Genomic DNA, 16,993 nt, shown 5'->3' with positions numbered 1-16,993 from the left:
AAGGACTCTATATTTTAGTTTTTGTATTAACCGCTACTCAAATCCAACTTTCCGTTACTCTAAACTTTATTTTGTAATTTAGATAATACATTCTAATATCGAACTTTTGGAAATTGCTTACGCTCTTACAAAATTTGGTATTACTTATTGAATCTCAATATTTGTTTACTACAGTTTAGAAGTTTATTTAAAAGACTCAATTAGTAATTCACATTTAGAAAATTATTTTTCTTTAGTGAAATAAGTCTTTTACTATATATGCAAATACAAAAATGTATTTATAATCCAATAAAATATTATAAACTTTAAAAAAATTAGTTTAGAAATATAACATATCATAAAGTAACAAAACAATTATTATTAAAATTTTAATACCGCGCTTTAGGCGCGGGTACCTCCCTAGTAATAATTTATTTTTTGAATGGTTTTAATTAGGGGTTGAACACATGTGTGGTCGATGTTGAAAGTCAAAAGGTTGTGGTTACTGGTAGTTTTTGGTAGTTTTGATCAAGAGAAAATGTTGAAAAAACTCAAGAAAAAGATGGATAAAAAGAAGGATGAAGAATCCAAAATCGCCGCAGGGAAAAAAGAAGAAGCTGATATGAGTAGAGATATGCATGTCAAACTAAATATATGATGTATAGTGACGCATATTCTAACGGATGTTGTATTGCGTAAGGTATTCGCAACAAGTATCCACCATAAAGAACTTGGCATTGTAATACATTATATCCATCTTGAGATATATTTTAATATTTGATTCATCTTGCTATTATTTAAAAAGGTCGGTAAACTGAAATTATGTGTCATAATTATTGGTCCTTTAATTTATAAATTCAAATGTTATTTGAAATTTTTCATTTATTTTGAAATCAGAAATATGGGCTTTGAAATAACATGGTTAACTCATGTATAGACATTTCAATCTGTATAAATTTATTTTCGAGTCCATTTAAAAACTGATGTAAATTTTGAAGCAAAATAAAAATCATTAAATGATGTAAATGAATAACATAATATTTTAACTAGAATTTCAACATCAATAAATAAATAACATGTTCGACAAGAATTTCAAAACTAAGAATACAATAGCACGTATTTTATTTTTAGATTTTGAACTAAGTTAAAATTAATGAACTAATAAAAACTCTTTAAATTATCTTCATAATAAATCAAACGAAATTATCTAAGAGAACAAAAAAAAAAGTTAACAAAATATATTCTCTTAGCACGATGAGAGTGAATTTTATTCAATATGTGAAAGCTTATCACTACAAGAAAACATGGATTTTACGAATACAGTTGGCGACTATTTATGTAGTCGTCATTTTAGGCGACTAAGTAGCAACTATATAGCAACTATGTTACGACTACATATATTTGGTCGTATATCAGTCGTTTTTTGACGACTACATAATGTTGTCGCTAATTTAGTCGTAATTTAGCGACTAATTTATGAATATATTGCATACCAAAATATGTAGTCGCTAAATAGTCACCAATTTTGTGGTATTCTTCACATATTAACTATAAATACAAGAATCATGTGTTTGCATTCTCATATCTATACTTATGTTTAGGTGCAGCATGTCTTATTAATTGTTTTCTATTACTGCAGATGTGAATTGGTTTATATGTAACTAATGTTTATATGTCACTAATGTTTTTAAGTTTATATATATATATCTATTACTGCAGATGTGAATTGGTTTATATGTAACTAATGTTTATATGCCACTAATGTTTTTAAGTTTATATATATATATATATATATATATATATATATCCATGTTTACATTCTTCATATACTATTAGATATTCACATTCTTTAAGTTTATATGTAACTAATGTTTTGTAATTTTTAAGTGATCAATATATTATTTAGTGTATATATAAGTAGCAGATTTCAAATAATATGGAAACTAAACTAAATTATATGTTTCTCTAAAATTAAATATGGCTACAGATTCGCGACTAATAAGTGATTAACTACAGAATATTGGGTTTAAACATGTTTATTACGTGTTGGACTAGGTTTTGGACTACAAGAGAAGCCCAATTTGTTAAAATAAAATCACATACCAACTCATCAGCGACTAATTTTAAAACATTTTGGGACTAAACAAGCCCGGGAATCCATTTACGTGGTCCAGCCCATAAACAAACGACCTAACCCTAATGCTCAAACCCTAATCTCTCATTTTTGATTTCTCACCATTCTTCGCCGTTTCTCTCAATCTCTCATCGACGCAATCGCCGATTCTCTCAGTCTTCTACGATGCCGGTTAAGAAGTCTGGACGAAAAAGGAATGTCCCCAACGCTTCTCTCAGACCCGGTGGCTCAAACCCTACGTTGAAGGTTCAAAAAGTCAATCCTCTACCGCCGCAGTACAACTTCACGCCGGCGGCTCAAAATCCAACACCTCAGACGCCTTAAGAACAAGTCCGCATTTCCCCCCAACTATCGACGTCAGCCGCACCGCAGGTCAGAAACTATCCACCGCCACAAATCCTGTTTGAGAATTCCGTGAATTGAAGCCGAGAAGACCAACCAGCTAGGTCATTACCAGAAGTCCAGAACAATCCACCGGTTCAATCGAATCCTTTGCATGATTCTGGGATATCTCCAGTTCAGAGGTTTGACTTGATTCTTATGTTATGAGGTTTACTCGTGATATCAAATCACAACTGGTGCGGAAGATAACAAAGATTTTTACAAACAAATTTGATGGTGAATTCTATAATTGGTCATGTGTACCTCCGGATAGACGAGAAAGATACTTCCTTGAGTTTGCGGTATAGTTTTCTGTTATATATCATTCATAGATAGGTTTTAATTGTTGCTTATCACTAACTTAATCATATTTTCTTTTTGCTAGAAAACTCACACTTGGGATCCATTGATAACAGGGACAGTGCAACATTTTTTCTATGAGATATGTCAACGCCGGATGAAGAACATGGTAAGCGACGTTAGGATTAGTCGAGTGCAACCTAAATGGATCGAGGGTGAACTCTGTAAAACAATGGTTGCACTGTGGGATACTGAAGAAGCACAAGAAAGGAGTCAAATCTATTCCAATGCTCGTATGTCAGACCGTGATGGTCTCGGTCCACACTCGCATTTATCTGGGCCAACATCGTATCAACAAGTCAAACAAGGCTTGGTGAGTAACTTTAACTTATGTCTTAACCTTTTTTGTAACTTTAACTTATGTCTTAACTTTTTTTTTGTTTTTGTAACATTCCAGGAAGAGAAACTTGGGAGACTGGTGAGTCTTGGTGAGGTTTTTAGAGAGACACATACAAGGCTAGATGGTACGTATGTCGATCGAAAAGCCGAGAAGATCTTCTCAACTTATGAGAAAAACTTACTGTGACAACCCGTCCCGTTGACCCCACTAGCCCACTGCTAGCTTGCCCCCATAGGCCCGAAGCTGGCCCTGCAGGGCATCGATCCTAACCCCTCACTGGGCAAATGGAACTATTCATCCAAATCCACAGTAGGTTATTGGTGCGCCAGGCGTTCCTCGAACCCTGGTCCCATCAATTGGTGACAGCTTGTCCTGTGGGAAGGTTGTTAAAGGGTGGGGACCAGGGTTCGAGGAACGCCTGGCGCACCAATAACCTACTGTGGATTTGGATGAATAGTTCCATTTGCCCAGTGAGGGGTTAGGATCGATGCCCTGCAGGGCCAGCTTCGGGCCTATGGGGGCAAGCTAGCAGTGGGCTAGTGGGGTCAACGGGACGGGTTGTCACACTTACAAGCTAAGATATCTGAGATCGAGTCAGATCCTTCACGAGCTCAGGAGCTCACAGCAGAAGATTATACGGCCATCTTTCTTCAGGTAAAGTACCATTTTCACAATTTCACAATCTATATTTAAAGAGTCTTCATAACTTTCATTTTCAGAACTAACAGTTTCATTTTTTCTTTTCTAAGTCCACTGAGAAGTATTCACGAGGTAATATTTTTAGACTTGGAAGCCACAAGGATCATCTTCAGGATCTTCTCAATGGCAAGAGCTATCAACGAAGAGAGTCATCGTTTGTAGCATTGCAAGATCAAGTGAAGAAAGCTCATCGTATAATTGAAGAACAAGTTGCCTATACTACAAAATGTGATGCTGAGATTGCTGCTCGTGAAGCAGAACACTCCAAAGTTGTGGCTGAGCAACAGAAGAAGATAGAGCACTTGGAAAAGTTCATGCGTACGATGTGTCCGACTCAATAGTTCACCCACACTACACTATTGAGTCGTAACATGTGACTTTATCCATCAAGTTATCTAAATTAGGATCGTGTTTCACATATTTTCACATATAAGTATTAATGACGGATCTCCAAATCTAAAGGACGATATTTAACCCAGACAAGTATTAAATGCAAATGCAAACTATCCAAAACCAAACTGCATGGCATGCGCGCAGACCTTACCCAATCAAAACACTATTCAATGCAAAGTTACGTAAGAGACATGCATGTGACAACATCGCATTGGGGAGGCACGTCTAGTACCATTCAAATAAAGAGCATGCAGTGTGATAATTAGGAAATTCCTGACCTCGTCAAGAGAACTCCGATTCCTTATCAAAGCTCACTTACCAGTGTTACAATGACATGGTTGAACGGTTCAATCTAGATGTAATTAAGCTAGATAACATGGGTTCGGTGATCCTATCAAGAAATCCAAATTACTTCATATTAATAAAAGGATCAGAGAATAACAAATATAAGCTTAAGAACACTTGTTCATCTAGAGCATCTTTATCAGTTAAGACATCCTTATCGGTTAAGACATCTTCATGTGCATATATATTGATATTTTAATACTAATAAGATATAACTATGAAACAAGGTAAACTCCGTACCTTTCATATTGATCATTATAGAAGTATATATGGTGTAAAAAGAGATAAGGCTAACTCTATATTTGATATACATAAATCTAAGCCTAAATATGAGATACTCCTATATTCATGAGATATCCTGCAGTCCGAGCTGGAGGTTCCCGAACACTCAGAGTGGCCCGAAAGTCGAGAAATAGTGATGTGGGCAGGCCTTTAGTAAAGATATCGGCAAAATGGAGTGACGAGGGAACATGAAGAACCTTGATATGTCCAAGAGCCACGTGTTCGCGAACAAAGTGATTGTCGATTTCAACGTGCTTCGTTCGTTGATGTTGCACTGGATTGGACGAGAGATAGACTGCGCTTACGTTATCATAAAAAGACCAATGATGTTTTCTGGAGCGGACAGCGCATCTCTAGAAAAAGGTTCCACAACCACGAGATCTCGGCCACCGCATTGGTTACCACCCGATATTCAGCCTCCGCGCTAGAGCGAGAAACTGTGTGCTGACGCTTAGCTGACCATGAAATGAGATTATCACCGAAGAAAATACATAAAACTGAAGTGGACCGACGAGTCGTAGGACATCCAGCACAATCGGCATCGTAGTAGGCGACAAGATTCATGGCAGACAACTTGTAAAGCTGAAGGTCGTGGGAAATGGTGCCTTTAACATATCGAAGGATTCGTTTTAAGGCAGTGAAATGGCTTTCATGTGGATCATGCATGAAGAGACAGACCTGTTGAACAGCATAAGAGATATCAGACCGTGTAAAAAGTAAGGTATTGAAGAGCACCGGCGAAACTTCGATACATTGTCGGGTCAGCGAAAGGAGGGCTGTTAGTCGCAGCGAGTTGGGTTTAGTGTCGACAGGCGTGAGATAGGGATTGCAAGCGGTCATGTTGGCTCGTTGAATGAAGCAAGGTAAAACTCCGTACCTTTCATATTGATCATTATAAAAGTATATATAGTGTAGAAAGAGATAAGGATAACTCTCTATTAGATAAAAATACGTATTTCACACTCTCTATTTCTTTTTTTTTTCTTTTTTTTTTTCATTCTTAAATACCCTATCTAAAATGCATGCACAAATTGAAGTGTCCTAAGCATCGGCACAAAATTCTCTAACGCTACTAGTTTCTCTCGGATCGATCGTGTGTTCTATTATCTAACTTGAGTATGTGAGAATCTTCGAGAGATTATCGAACAATGAGAATTATGTCATCCTCAAATTTTACATCCAGTAAATTTGATGATAATTTTTTTTTTTGGGGGGGGGCAGAGGTGGGTTTCTTCACAGAAAATCTTATTTTTAAAATCCACATTGACAAAATAGTTTGAACAATTTTAAGGAAAAAAACTAAGAAACTTTTGTATCATTAGCTGGTTTAGAAGGACTGGACAAAAAAACCGTACCCGAATATCTAACCCGGAACCCGATCCAAAAAAACCAGTTTGGATTGGGTCCGGGTATACATAAATAACTCTATTGGGTTCTATATTATTAAATCTGTGGATTCGTATTGGGGTTAGAGTAATACCCGTTATCCAAACGGGTACCCATAAAATCCAAAAATATAGAAATATATCTACAATATTAATAATTATTTAGCATTGATATAATTCAATTATCTAAAATTATAATCATAATTTTGAATATATCAATTAGTTTTGTTACATATGTCAAAATTTAGCTAAAATTTTACATTTAATTAATTTTTAAGAATTTTTTCGGCTATCCGGTAGTTCAGATGATAATCGGGTTCTAAAATTTGTAATTCAACCAACCCGAACCCAATAGTACCCAAACTGAACTAAACCAACACTCTAAAATTACCCAATAGATTCTATTTTCTTAAACCCATTTATCCGAATACGAACGGATAATATCCAAACCCAAACGGGTTACCCATACGCCCACGCCTATTTGGATAATATCATTTAACTACCTTTGCTGATTTTTTTTGTTTATCTTGCTTTTATAGATAAATATATAGGTTAAAACCAATATAACTTTTGTTAGACAAAAACATTACAGAAAATGACATGGCATAGTTTTCTTTGACAACTGTAGCACAATTATTTAGTATATATAGAAATATTAAAGCCAAAAAGTGAATTAAATAATATTCACAAGTAGTAGAAAAAAAAACAAAAAAGAAAGCCTAAGAATTAAGAAAGTTAGAATATAAGAATATTTTATAACTAAAATACGAAATTAAATTGAGAAATAATGTTTGAGGTCTAATTTCAAAGATATCTGAAAATTTAATATATTGATAAAATGCTTGTTTAACACTTATAAAATAATATGCAATTAAATTTTATAAAATATTTTTCCCTATGCAAAAAAAAAAAAAATGTGTATATAAATTAGCTTATAATATTTATTACACCTAGAAAAGCATATATGGTATTGATCAATGATTGGGTAATCTATTATGTATGTCTTTTTTTTTTGCACTTCAAAAAAATAGTGTCTGTCGTGTCTATGTGTTCTGCATTTGTGTGTATATAATAAAGTGTTTTAGGCTGTCGATAAATAGATCCATCTTAATTTTTTTTGTTTGGTGGCTAACAAAGTTAAAAAAAAAGATGGGTTTGTCTTGCTTACCGCTTTCACCCGCAAATGGTCCTAACAGGTCAGCGTAGTTTATATTCTTAAAACCATGTTTATGAAAAGTTCTCTTAGTCACTCTTCTTCGATATATTCTACTGTTAGGGATGTCGCATTCAAGATACCGGATAACTGTGACGGATGTGCGAAAATTATGACTGAAACCATACCCAAATTCAAAGGTAGAATAATTAATATTTAATTTTAAGTATATATAATTGCATGCATGTTGTGATAATTGTTTTGTGTAATGTATGATTGATTATTAGGAGTTGCATCATGTGTGACGGATACTAAGAACCAAAAGATTGTGGTCACTGGAAGTTTTAACGAGGAGAAGTTGTTGAAAAAACTCAAGAAAGTAACATGTGAAGACGTGGAGATTGTGGTCAAAAGTGAGAAGAAGGGTGATGACATTGTTCCAGAAGAGGCTGCAAAGGCTATTGAACCAAATAGTGATGAGCGTAAAGAATTGGAGAAGTTTCTGATGATGTATAGTGATGAAAATCCCAACGCCAAATGTACTATTTCGTAATGTGGAGTTACGTCAAAATAGACCTTTCTACAAGTTTTGTGGGGAAAATGGCTTTTGCATACCTGGACAATTACAATATGTTCGATTTATATATCGGACTATTGGGTATGCGGAAACATACATTGACTCTTAAACTATTTGAATTAGATACCTAGACTTACGATTTTGTGTTTAAATATACAAAAATGTGATTTTTATTAACTCTGTTAATTTAATTAAAATTTACATTATATTTTTGTGGTAAAGATAAACTAATATAGAAAATTGATTACATTCATCTTTATGAAGCAAAAATAATAATAATCCTAAAATAAACCGGTTTTAATGAAAGAGGGATAAGAGCATAATTAAGGTACTATGTGTTGTCCTTTTTTAATAATTCAATTCAATTAAGATTTACACTACATTAAGTTTGTTTGATATAGACTATAGACACATTACAAAGTAAAAATTGCATAAATTGATCTTTATTAAAAAAAACAAATCTTAATCACTCCATTTCAAAATAGTTGTCATTCTAGATTTATTTTGTTGTTTCAATTTAGTTATCGTTTTTGTTTTCCTATGTCATTTTTAATAGAAAAAATATTTCATTCGTCATTTACTATATAAATAAAATATCAAATACTTTAGAATTTTAATAGTCAAACAATAATATAATATAATATTTATCCATTTTTTAATTTGTGTGAAACAAACAATCTATAACGAAAATTAATTCGAATCGGAAAGAGTATTAGACAAGAACATAATTTCTATAGTATCTTTTCTTTTCTTCCCTCCAGTTTTTTTTTTACTTGTCATTCTAGAGTTAAATTTTTGTTTCATATTACTTGTCATTTTGTATTTACGATGCAATTTTATCAATGAAATTTCCAATTTTTATCTTTTATTTTTAGCTTTTTAATTACTTAAAAGTTAAAACAAATGAAATGATGTGTTAATGAAAGGTAAAACAGAAAATTAAATTGTTTTCAGGGAGTAATTAACAAGATAGATAACTCTTTTAATTTCTCATATAGCGCCTTTTCATGCCTTAGACTTAGAGTCTTCGTCTTGGGGAGTTGGAGCTTTTGTTAAAGAAAGTAAACCGGAAAAATTTCCAGGTCAGCGGATTGGTGCGTTCGAATCACTCGTACCGGACATCTCACACAAAGGTTAAATGAAGATACACAAAGAAATGTAAATGATTTTTACAAGATGCATGTTAGATGATTGTACAACTCGATCTTCATCACACCCCTAAACAAAATTACAAAAATAAAAAATACAAATTTTACCATAACACTAATTTTTTACACAACCATACAACCTTGCCTTTGCTTTTTTTCTTAATCATCTCAGTTGCTAAAAGGACTTTTTCTGCTACTTCTTTTCGGCGGGAACCTTGATCAGTAGCACTTACAATAAACCTTCGGTTGCATTTAGAATGTTCGTATATATGTTTTAGCCACAGACTCTTACTCTCAGAACAGAGCTTCCCTTGGTGCACCGATTAAGTTTAGTGCGGTTGCTGCGATGTGAGATGGCATGAGTCCAGCTTCAGCTAGTTGATCAGCTGGTGCACCGTGGTCGATGTACCGATCCGGCAGTACCATTGGTCTCCACTGTATACAAAGTTTGCAAATTAGAAACAATAGATTTTGAAAAGACAGAACATATATATATGTAAGTAAGTAAGTAACCTTGAGTTTCCCATCAAGAAGACCATCGAGCGCAAGGAACTGAACAACATGCGATCCAAACCCTCCAATGGAACCTTCTTCAACTGTAATCAGCACCTCGTGCGATTTAGCTAAGCTGCGAATGAGAGCACGGTCCAATGGCTTGCAAAACCTTGCATCTGCTACAGTTACGTTTAATCCACGTTCTTCGAGCATTATGGCTGCTCCTAAACAGCTCTGAACTGCTGAGCCATAACCTAACAGCGCAACCCTCTCTCCTTCCTTTAAAATTCTACCTCTCCCAATCTGAAATACCCCCAAAGAGTTTGTTTTTATGATCAAGATAGTTTAAGGAAGAGAGGAAAAACAATATGAGAAGATCAGATTTAAGTTATACCTCAATGGGAACACCTTTGTTTCCTGGAGGTAATGCAACACCAATACCGTTACCTCTAGGGTAACGGAAACAAGAAGGACGATCATCAATCGCAGCAGCAGTTGCAACCATGTTAAAAAGATCAGCTTCATCTGATGGAGCCATCACTATCATGTTAGGAAGGCAAGCCATAAATGTAACATCAAAAGCTCCACAATGTGTCGGACCATCAGCTCCAACAAGTCCAGCTCTATCCATCGCAAATCTCACCGGTAACTTTTGCAAATCGACATCATGTACAACCTATACAGAGAAGGCCATCATCCATATACTCTATTACTTATCTAAAACGTTTCATTAGAAAGTAAAGTAATTTAAGATGTTTGAACTTACCTGGTCATAAGCACGCTGCATGAAAGACGAATATATAGCACAGAAGGGCTTAAGGCCTTCACAAGCTAAACCCGCAGCAAAAGTAACTGCATGTTGTTCTGCTATCCCAACATCAAAACATCTTGTTGGGAAGCGACGTTGGAAGAGGTTTAAACCAGTACCACCTCCCATGGCTGCATGAATCGCAACAACATCTTTGTCTACCTCTGCTTCCGCAACTAATGCCTCCGCAAAGTAAGTTGTGTAAGATTGGGTCTTGTTCGTAGTTTTGAACTGTTTACCCGTCGCTGGATCAAATTTCACAACACCTGAAAGAAAAAAGAATCAATATAAACTGCATTTCTTAAGAACTATAGAAGAATGTTATCCATATTTTAAGTCCACTTACCATGGTATTTGTCATCAGCTCTCTCTGCGTAAGGATAACCACGACCTTTCTCTGTCACGACATGAATAAGTACTGGTCCTGTAGTTCTTGCACTCTTAACTTCTTTGAGAATAGCTACCATGTCGTCTATGTTGTGTCCATCAACTGGACCAATATAGTACAGACCTAGTTCTTCAAACAGTGATGATCCAGTCCCGCTTATCATTCCTCGAGCATACTCATCTACCTTAGCAGCCAATTGATGCATCGGCCCACCTATTTGCTTCGTCACACCCTATACACAACAAACGCTACTCCATAAGGAACATGATTCTTTGCCATCCAAGAAAAGAAATGGAAAAAAAACTTGCCTTTGCGACTTCTCTCAACTCTCTGAGAGCAGGGTTAGACTGTAAACGACTAAGAGCACTGCTCAATGCTCCAACAGGTGGACTTGGTCCATCCAAAGTAGCAGTAGGTAATGAGACTTGCTTGTTGTCATTGAGAATCACAATCATATCAGAGTCTAGATATCCTGCATTGTTCATGGCTTCATAAGCCTGCCCTGCCGTCATCGCACCATCGCCAATCACAGCAACCACATTGTTGTTGTTCCCCTTCAAATCCCTTCCTACCGCCATTCCTGTAAACCCAAAATTTCTAGTTCAGTCTTGTTTTCTTGTTACTACTGTTTACTGTCTAGACAAAACAAGACAAGGCAAAGACACTAAAGGGAATGATTAGATTAGATTACCTAAGCCAGCAGAAATTGTGGTTGAACTGTGTCCTGTACCAAAGCAATCATGTTCACTCTCTCCTCGTTTGGTGAAACCGGAGAGACCATTGGTTTGCCTCATTGTCGGCATCTTTCCTCTTCTCCCTGTAAGAATCTTGTGAGGATAAGACTGATGACCAACATCCCAAAGAATCTTGTCCTGTGGAGTATTGAAAATGTAATGAAGAGCCACTGTAAGCTCCACGACACCAAGACTTGACCCCAAATGTCCACCGGTTTTCGACACATTGAAGATCACATCTGATCTCAGCTCATCAGACAGTTGTTTCAGTTCCTGCAATAAAGTACCAACCACAAATCCTATCAAATTGAGACAAAAGAAAGCTAAAACCAAATGGACCAAAGCTTTTAAGTTTTTTACCTTGACAGAAAGATTTTTCATGTGGATTGGGTAGTTGATTGTGTCAAGTAACGGAGTTGGTGGTCTGTTTGAATAATACTCACCCTTCTCTGCAAGTGAAGCATACACTTTTGCCTTTCTGTTTGACTGTAAAGTGTACACAACACAAACCCCCCCAAGTCACAACAATAATATAAAGACCAAAAGCTGTCGTTTTCTCTAATCAGTTCCCAGAATTCAGAACTAAAAAAGAGTCTAATTTCACAATACTTTTCTTGAAATCTCAATAAACTAACATATAAAAAAGGAGTCCAATTTGTTTGACTTTAGACAAAAACAAAGTAAACCCATTTTTTAATTCAAGATTTAACCAAATGGGTAGCTACAAAAATCTCATAGTTCCTAAAGTATACTTTCACCGATGAAGCAGATAAGAAGAGAAGAGAGAAGTCAACTTACATGGGAATTGTTGTTGTTGTTGTTGGGTCTCAGACATGGCGATGAAAGATCTGTAACCAAAGATCGAGAAGAAGACAAAGGAGTTGATTTGCAAGAATCAGTTGAAACACCTTTGGTTATTATGTAAGAAGGAAAAGCAAATGCAGATGAAGCCATTAGAAAAGGTGACTTTTTTATTTCTTTTTCTTCTGAGAATGTAAGTAAGATTTTTTATAGAGAATATAATTTTAGGAAAACTTATGTTATCAAGAACAGTGAAAACAAAACGCGCTTTAGAAGAATCCACTAAAAACGAAAGTGTGTGTTAAATGGTGGTGTTGGTGACAATGGTGGTGGTGGTGGAGGAGAGTTGAAGAACTGTTAAAAGATGGAGACTTATTTTAAATAAGAAAAGAAAAAAAAATGAGGTGAAATAAAACGACAAGAAAGCCAAACTTCATGAATCATGAATTTTATGTAACCGTGGTTTGATTAAAAAAGAGAGATATTGAGATGGTTCGTCATCCGCAGAGAACTTGAGATTTTGGTTGGGCCACGTCAACCAAGAAATCCAAGTTTTGGATAGATTTTGATATGCTTTGGTACATTAGCACATACTGTATGTATGTATGTATTAATTCATTTATTAAAATCTTCTTTTAAAAAAGAAATGAAATTTATTTATTTTTAAATTTATTTTATCTAATGTTTATACAACAAATGTAGCAAAGGTGGGAAAGGCAAAATGTAACAACTGTGATTTGGTAAAAAGTTTTTTTTTTAACAACATTAGCATTTGTTATTAGAAAAAGAAAAAAATCTTAAGGAAAGAAGAGTCATCAACAAGATGGAAAAATATATATAGTTTTTATAAAGAAACAAATCTTGCTTGTTGATATTTATTTTCTTAAATTTTGTGTAACACTACAGGAACAAAAGTAATTTATATTTGTGTCATCGCTCTTATTTTTTGTTCAATAAAATTTAATATTAATTTAAAAAAAAAAAACACATACATATTGATCAAATATTAAGAGCTGACATACAATTAACAAAAACATCCTCTAACATGAGTGTGAACGTGAAGTGTCCTTACTGCAGTGGTTAAATGTAAGTTTTTAATGCACAAGGCACCATCACACCCGGGATCGAGTCCCGCTCTTTATGAATGTAGGGATTAGGCTAATGGGCCGGCCTGTTGTGGTCCAATGGTTGACAAAAAAAAAAAAAAAACATGAGTGTGAACTAAAATGACATCCTTAATTGTTGCTTCAGTTGATGTCTGGTAAAATGTTATTTTTTAAATTGATATGTTCGATTACGGCTAGTGTTTTGATTACAAAATACGAAATTTGGATAAAACTTTATCCGCATATTTTAAGGGCAAAACAACAAAATTCACAATTTTTTAAAAATGTGAATATGCAGTTGATCTTACGTAATGATATCTTTTGGAGACTTTTACAATGTTATATTTTCAAATAGATATTTTTAATTACATGTTGAGGCTAGTTTTCGGATTACGAAATTTAGATACGAAATTTGGATAATCTTATCAAAATTGCTTCGAGGGAAAAACAACAAAATTCTCAATTTTTCAAGAATGTGAATAGACGATTGATCTTACAGACTAACATCTTTTGGATATTCTTCAATTTATATTCATTTATCGAAATTTCAGACAAACGGACTACAATTTGCTCACAAATAAAACCGACAAAACGATTTAATGCATTTGTCTAAAGGGATATTTGCATCATAAATATGTAGTGCAAGTTCTTTTAAGTAAGACTTTACCATTCAAAAGTTGAGCAAATCATATGTTGCATATGGTACTCCAAATCACTTTTTGGTCGAGCCTAAAACATTACCACCACTTCTCCTCTTGTTAAATCGGCTCTCCATGTAGCCATGTTGAGTAGAGTTTGTAACATGGAAAGAGACTCTTGTGTATAAATTTCAAAGTTTTTATATGAGACTTTTGTATCGAGGGATCTGTTAATGCATGAATTTCAACAAAGTATTTGTAAGTTCTTTGACAGGGGAAAAACACTCTCATAACTTCGAAGCTCCAGAATAGGTCGTTCGTACAAGAGAGAGAGTTGAGTTGTTTTATAGTTGTGCCTTGGGAAAGGCTGCCTATGTATCCTTAGAAAGGGACCAAGCCATTCGTAGTTCATATTTCATTCGGTGGGCACTAGGCCATTATCAAGAATAAGTGATATGGGTGAGATGCTAGGTAGTCAGGCGATAATATGGACGACCTGTGGAGGTAGGCGACAAGCTGGACGACCTTTGGAGGTAGGCGACAAGATGGACGACCTGTGGAGGTAGGTGACAAGATGGACGACCTGTTGGGGTAGGCGATAAGATGGACGACCTGTGAAGGTAGGCGACACGATGGACGACCCGTATTGTGAATGACTAGATGACGAGTCTAGAGAGTTGGGTCTATTTTTAATATCCTCTCCTTTCTTGAATGTTATACCCCGTATTTATAGGGGAATGTCATGTTGCCAAAAGACCAAAATATCCTTCCTTTGTAATGGGCTTAGAAGCTGATTGTGGACAAGCCTTTTAAGGGGTGTAAGCCCCCCCCTAACAGTATTCCCCCCCCCCCTTCTTTAGTCCGGAGACTCAGCGACGGGCTGTGACTAGTTGTCGGGCTCAATGGTTTGGGCTACAATTTGCTTCTTGGGACATCCTTGTCATTCGTCTTATTTTGAATTTAACTCACGCGCGTGGGATATCTGGGATCCGAAAACTGAGCCGAAGACGAGCTGACACTGAAGCCGTCTAAAGAGGAGCTAAAGCCGGGTTATCCGAAGACATGCTGAAACTGAAGCAGACTAGAGACTTGTCAAAACTGAAGCAATCAGAAGACTTTCCAAGATTGAAGATATGTGAAGACGAGCTGAAGCTAATGCTGTCAGAAGACAAGCTGAAACCAAAGCTGTCTGAAGATGAGCTATAACCGATGCTGTCTGAAGACAAGCTAAAATTGAAACTGTCTGAAAACTAGCTAAAACTGAAGCTGTCTGAAGACGAGCTGAAACTGAAGCTATCTGATGACAAGCTAAAACATATGCTATCTGAAGATGAGCTGAAACCGAAGCTGTCTGAGGACAAGCTAAAACTAAGTTGTTGGAAGACACTCTGAAACTGAAGCTGTCTGAAGACGAGCTGAAACTGAAGCTGTCTGAAGACGAGCTGAAACTGAAGCTGTCCGAAGACTAGCTGAAATTGAAGCTGTCTGAAAACAATGCTGTCTGAAAATGAGCTGAAAATGAAGCTGTCTGAAGACAAGCTGAAACTGAAGTTGTCTGAAGACGAGCTGAAACTGAAGCTGTCTGAAGACGAGCTGAAACTGAAGCTGTCTGAAGATGAGCTGAAACTGAAGCTGTCTGAAGATAAGCTGAAACTGAAGCTTTCTGAGTATGAGCTAAAACTGATGTTGTCTGAAGATGAGCTGAGCTAAAGATGTCTGAGGACGAGCTAAAACTGATGCTGTCTGAAGACGAGCTGAGCTAAAGCTGTCCAGAGACGAGATAAAGCTAGGTTGTCCGGGGACGAGCTAAAGCTGAAGATGTCTGAAGACGAGCTGAAACTAGGTTGTCCGAAGACATGCTGAAACTGAAGCTTTCTAAAGACGAGCTGAAACCAAAGCTGTCTAAAGATAAGCTAAAACTAGTTTGTCCAAAGACATGTTGAAACTGAGGCTGTCTGAAGACAAGCTGAAACTGAAGCTGTCTGAAGACAAGCTGAAACTAGGTTGTCCGAAGACTCTCTAAAATTGAAGCTGTCTGAAGACGAGCTGAAACTGAAACTATCTAAAGATAAGCTGAAACTGAAGCTGTCTGAAGACAAGCTGAAACTGAAGTTGTCTGAAGATGAGCTGAGCTAAAGCTGTCTGAGGACGAGTTAAAACTAATGCTGTCTGAAGACGAGCTAAGCTAAAGCTTTCCAGAGACGAGCTAAAGCTAGGTTGTCCGGGGACGAGCTGAAACCAAAGCTGTCTGAAGACGAGCTGAAACTAGGTTGTCGGAAGACATGCTGAAACTGAAGCTTTCTAAAGACGAGCTGAAACCAAAGTTGTCTGATGATGAGCTAAAACTAGTTTGTCCGAAGACATGTTGAAACTAAAGCTGTCTGAAGACGAGCTGAAACTGAAGCTGTCTGAAGACGAGCTGAGCTGTCCGGAGACGAGCTAAAGCTAGGTTGTCCAAACACATGCTCTCTAGTGTGCCGAGTTATTTGAAACGGATTTCAAATACAAACTTAGGTGCGACACACGATGATCGGCTTACCCTGTATAGACGAGCTGAGCTAAGGTTGTCCGGAGACGAGCTAAAGCTAGGTTGTCCGAACACATGCTTTCTAGTGTGCCGAGTTATCTGAAACAGATTCCAGATACAAACTTGGGTGCGATGCACGATGATCGGCTTACCCTGTATAGACTTTGGATGTTTTGAATATGCGAGTATGGACTCGGCTTTCTATCCAATCCCCAAGAGTCTTGCGAGCATGGGCTCGGTTTTCTAAAGGAATATCTCTATAATGTAGATAGAGCGGAAGATCGGCGCCTGGCCAGGTTGTCGATGTGATTAGCTCGGAT

The 16,993-nt window shown here is 36.2% G+C and overlaps 3 protein-coding genes across 3 annotated transcripts; 1 reads left to right on the top strand and 2 right to left on the bottom strand.

Moving 5' to 3' along the window:
- Positions 5,223-5,753, bottom strand: LOC109126397 (uncharacterized mitochondrial protein AtMg00810-like). Its single transcript, XM_019229924.1, has one exon. The coding sequence runs from the start codon at positions 5,751-5,753 to the stop codon at positions 5,223-5,225; it is 531 nt and encodes a 176-aa protein (XP_019085469.1).
- LOC109126396 lies at positions 7,448-8,004 on the top strand. The gene is made up of 3 exons (XM_019229922.1): positions 7,448-7,494; positions 7,575-7,651; positions 7,739-8,004. Exons 1-3 carry the CDS (start codon positions 7,448-7,450, stop codon positions 8,002-8,004), a joined length of 390 nt encoding a protein of 129 aa, XP_019085467.1.
- LOC104718467 (1-deoxy-D-xylulose-5-phosphate synthase, chloroplastic) lies at positions 9,152-12,841 on the bottom strand. Its single transcript, XM_010436226.2, has 9 exons — positions 12,400-12,841; positions 11,962-12,087; positions 11,559-11,874; positions 11,176-11,447; positions 10,826-11,099; positions 10,438-10,745; positions 10,066-10,347; positions 9,690-9,974; positions 9,152-9,611 (listed from the first exon to the last, which is right to left on the bottom strand). Exons 1-9 carry the CDS (start codon positions 12,553-12,555, stop codon positions 9,471-9,473), a joined length of 2,160 nt encoding a protein of 719 aa, XP_010434528.1. The 5' UTR covers positions 12,556-12,841; the 3' UTR covers positions 9,152-9,470.

The sequence above is a fragment of the Camelina sativa genome, chromosome 2 (genome assembly GCF_000633955.1).
Source record: "Camelina sativa cultivar DH55 chromosome 2, Cs, whole genome shotgun sequence".
In the NCBI taxonomy this organism is placed as follows: Eukaryota; Viridiplantae; Streptophyta; class Magnoliopsida; order Brassicales; family Brassicaceae; genus Camelina; species Camelina sativa.
Note: the sequence above shows the minus strand (reverse complement) of the source record. Positions and strands in the feature narration are given on the sequence as shown.

Coding starts and splice junctions, on each gene's coding strand:
- LOC109126397 (XM_019229924.1), bottom strand. CDS start 5,753: ATGACCGCTTGCAATCCCTATCTCACGCCTGTCGACACTAAACCCAAC.
- LOC109126396 (XM_019229922.1), top strand. CDS start 7,448: ATGGGTTTGTCTTGCTTACCGCTTTCACCCGCAAATGGTCCTAACAG. Junction 7,495..7,574: donor CCCGCAAATGGTCCTAACAG/GTCAGCGTAGTT, acceptor TTCTACTGTTAG/GGATGTCGCATTCAAGATAC. Junction 7,652..7,738: donor AACCATACCCAAATTCAAAG/GTAGAATAATTA, acceptor ATTGATTATTAG/GAGTTGCATCATGTGTGACG.
- LOC104718467 (XM_010436226.2), bottom strand. CDS start 12,555: ATGGCTTCATCTGCATTTGCTTTTCCTTCTTACATAATAACCAAAGGT. Junction 10,348..10,437: donor TGCAGCGTGCTTATGACCAG/GTAAGTTCAAAC, acceptor TTCTCTGTATAG/GTTGTACATGATGTCGATTT. Junction 9,975..10,065: donor ACAAAGGTGTTCCCATTGAG/GTATAACTTAAA, acceptor GGGGTATTTCAG/ATTGGGAGAGGTAGAATTTT.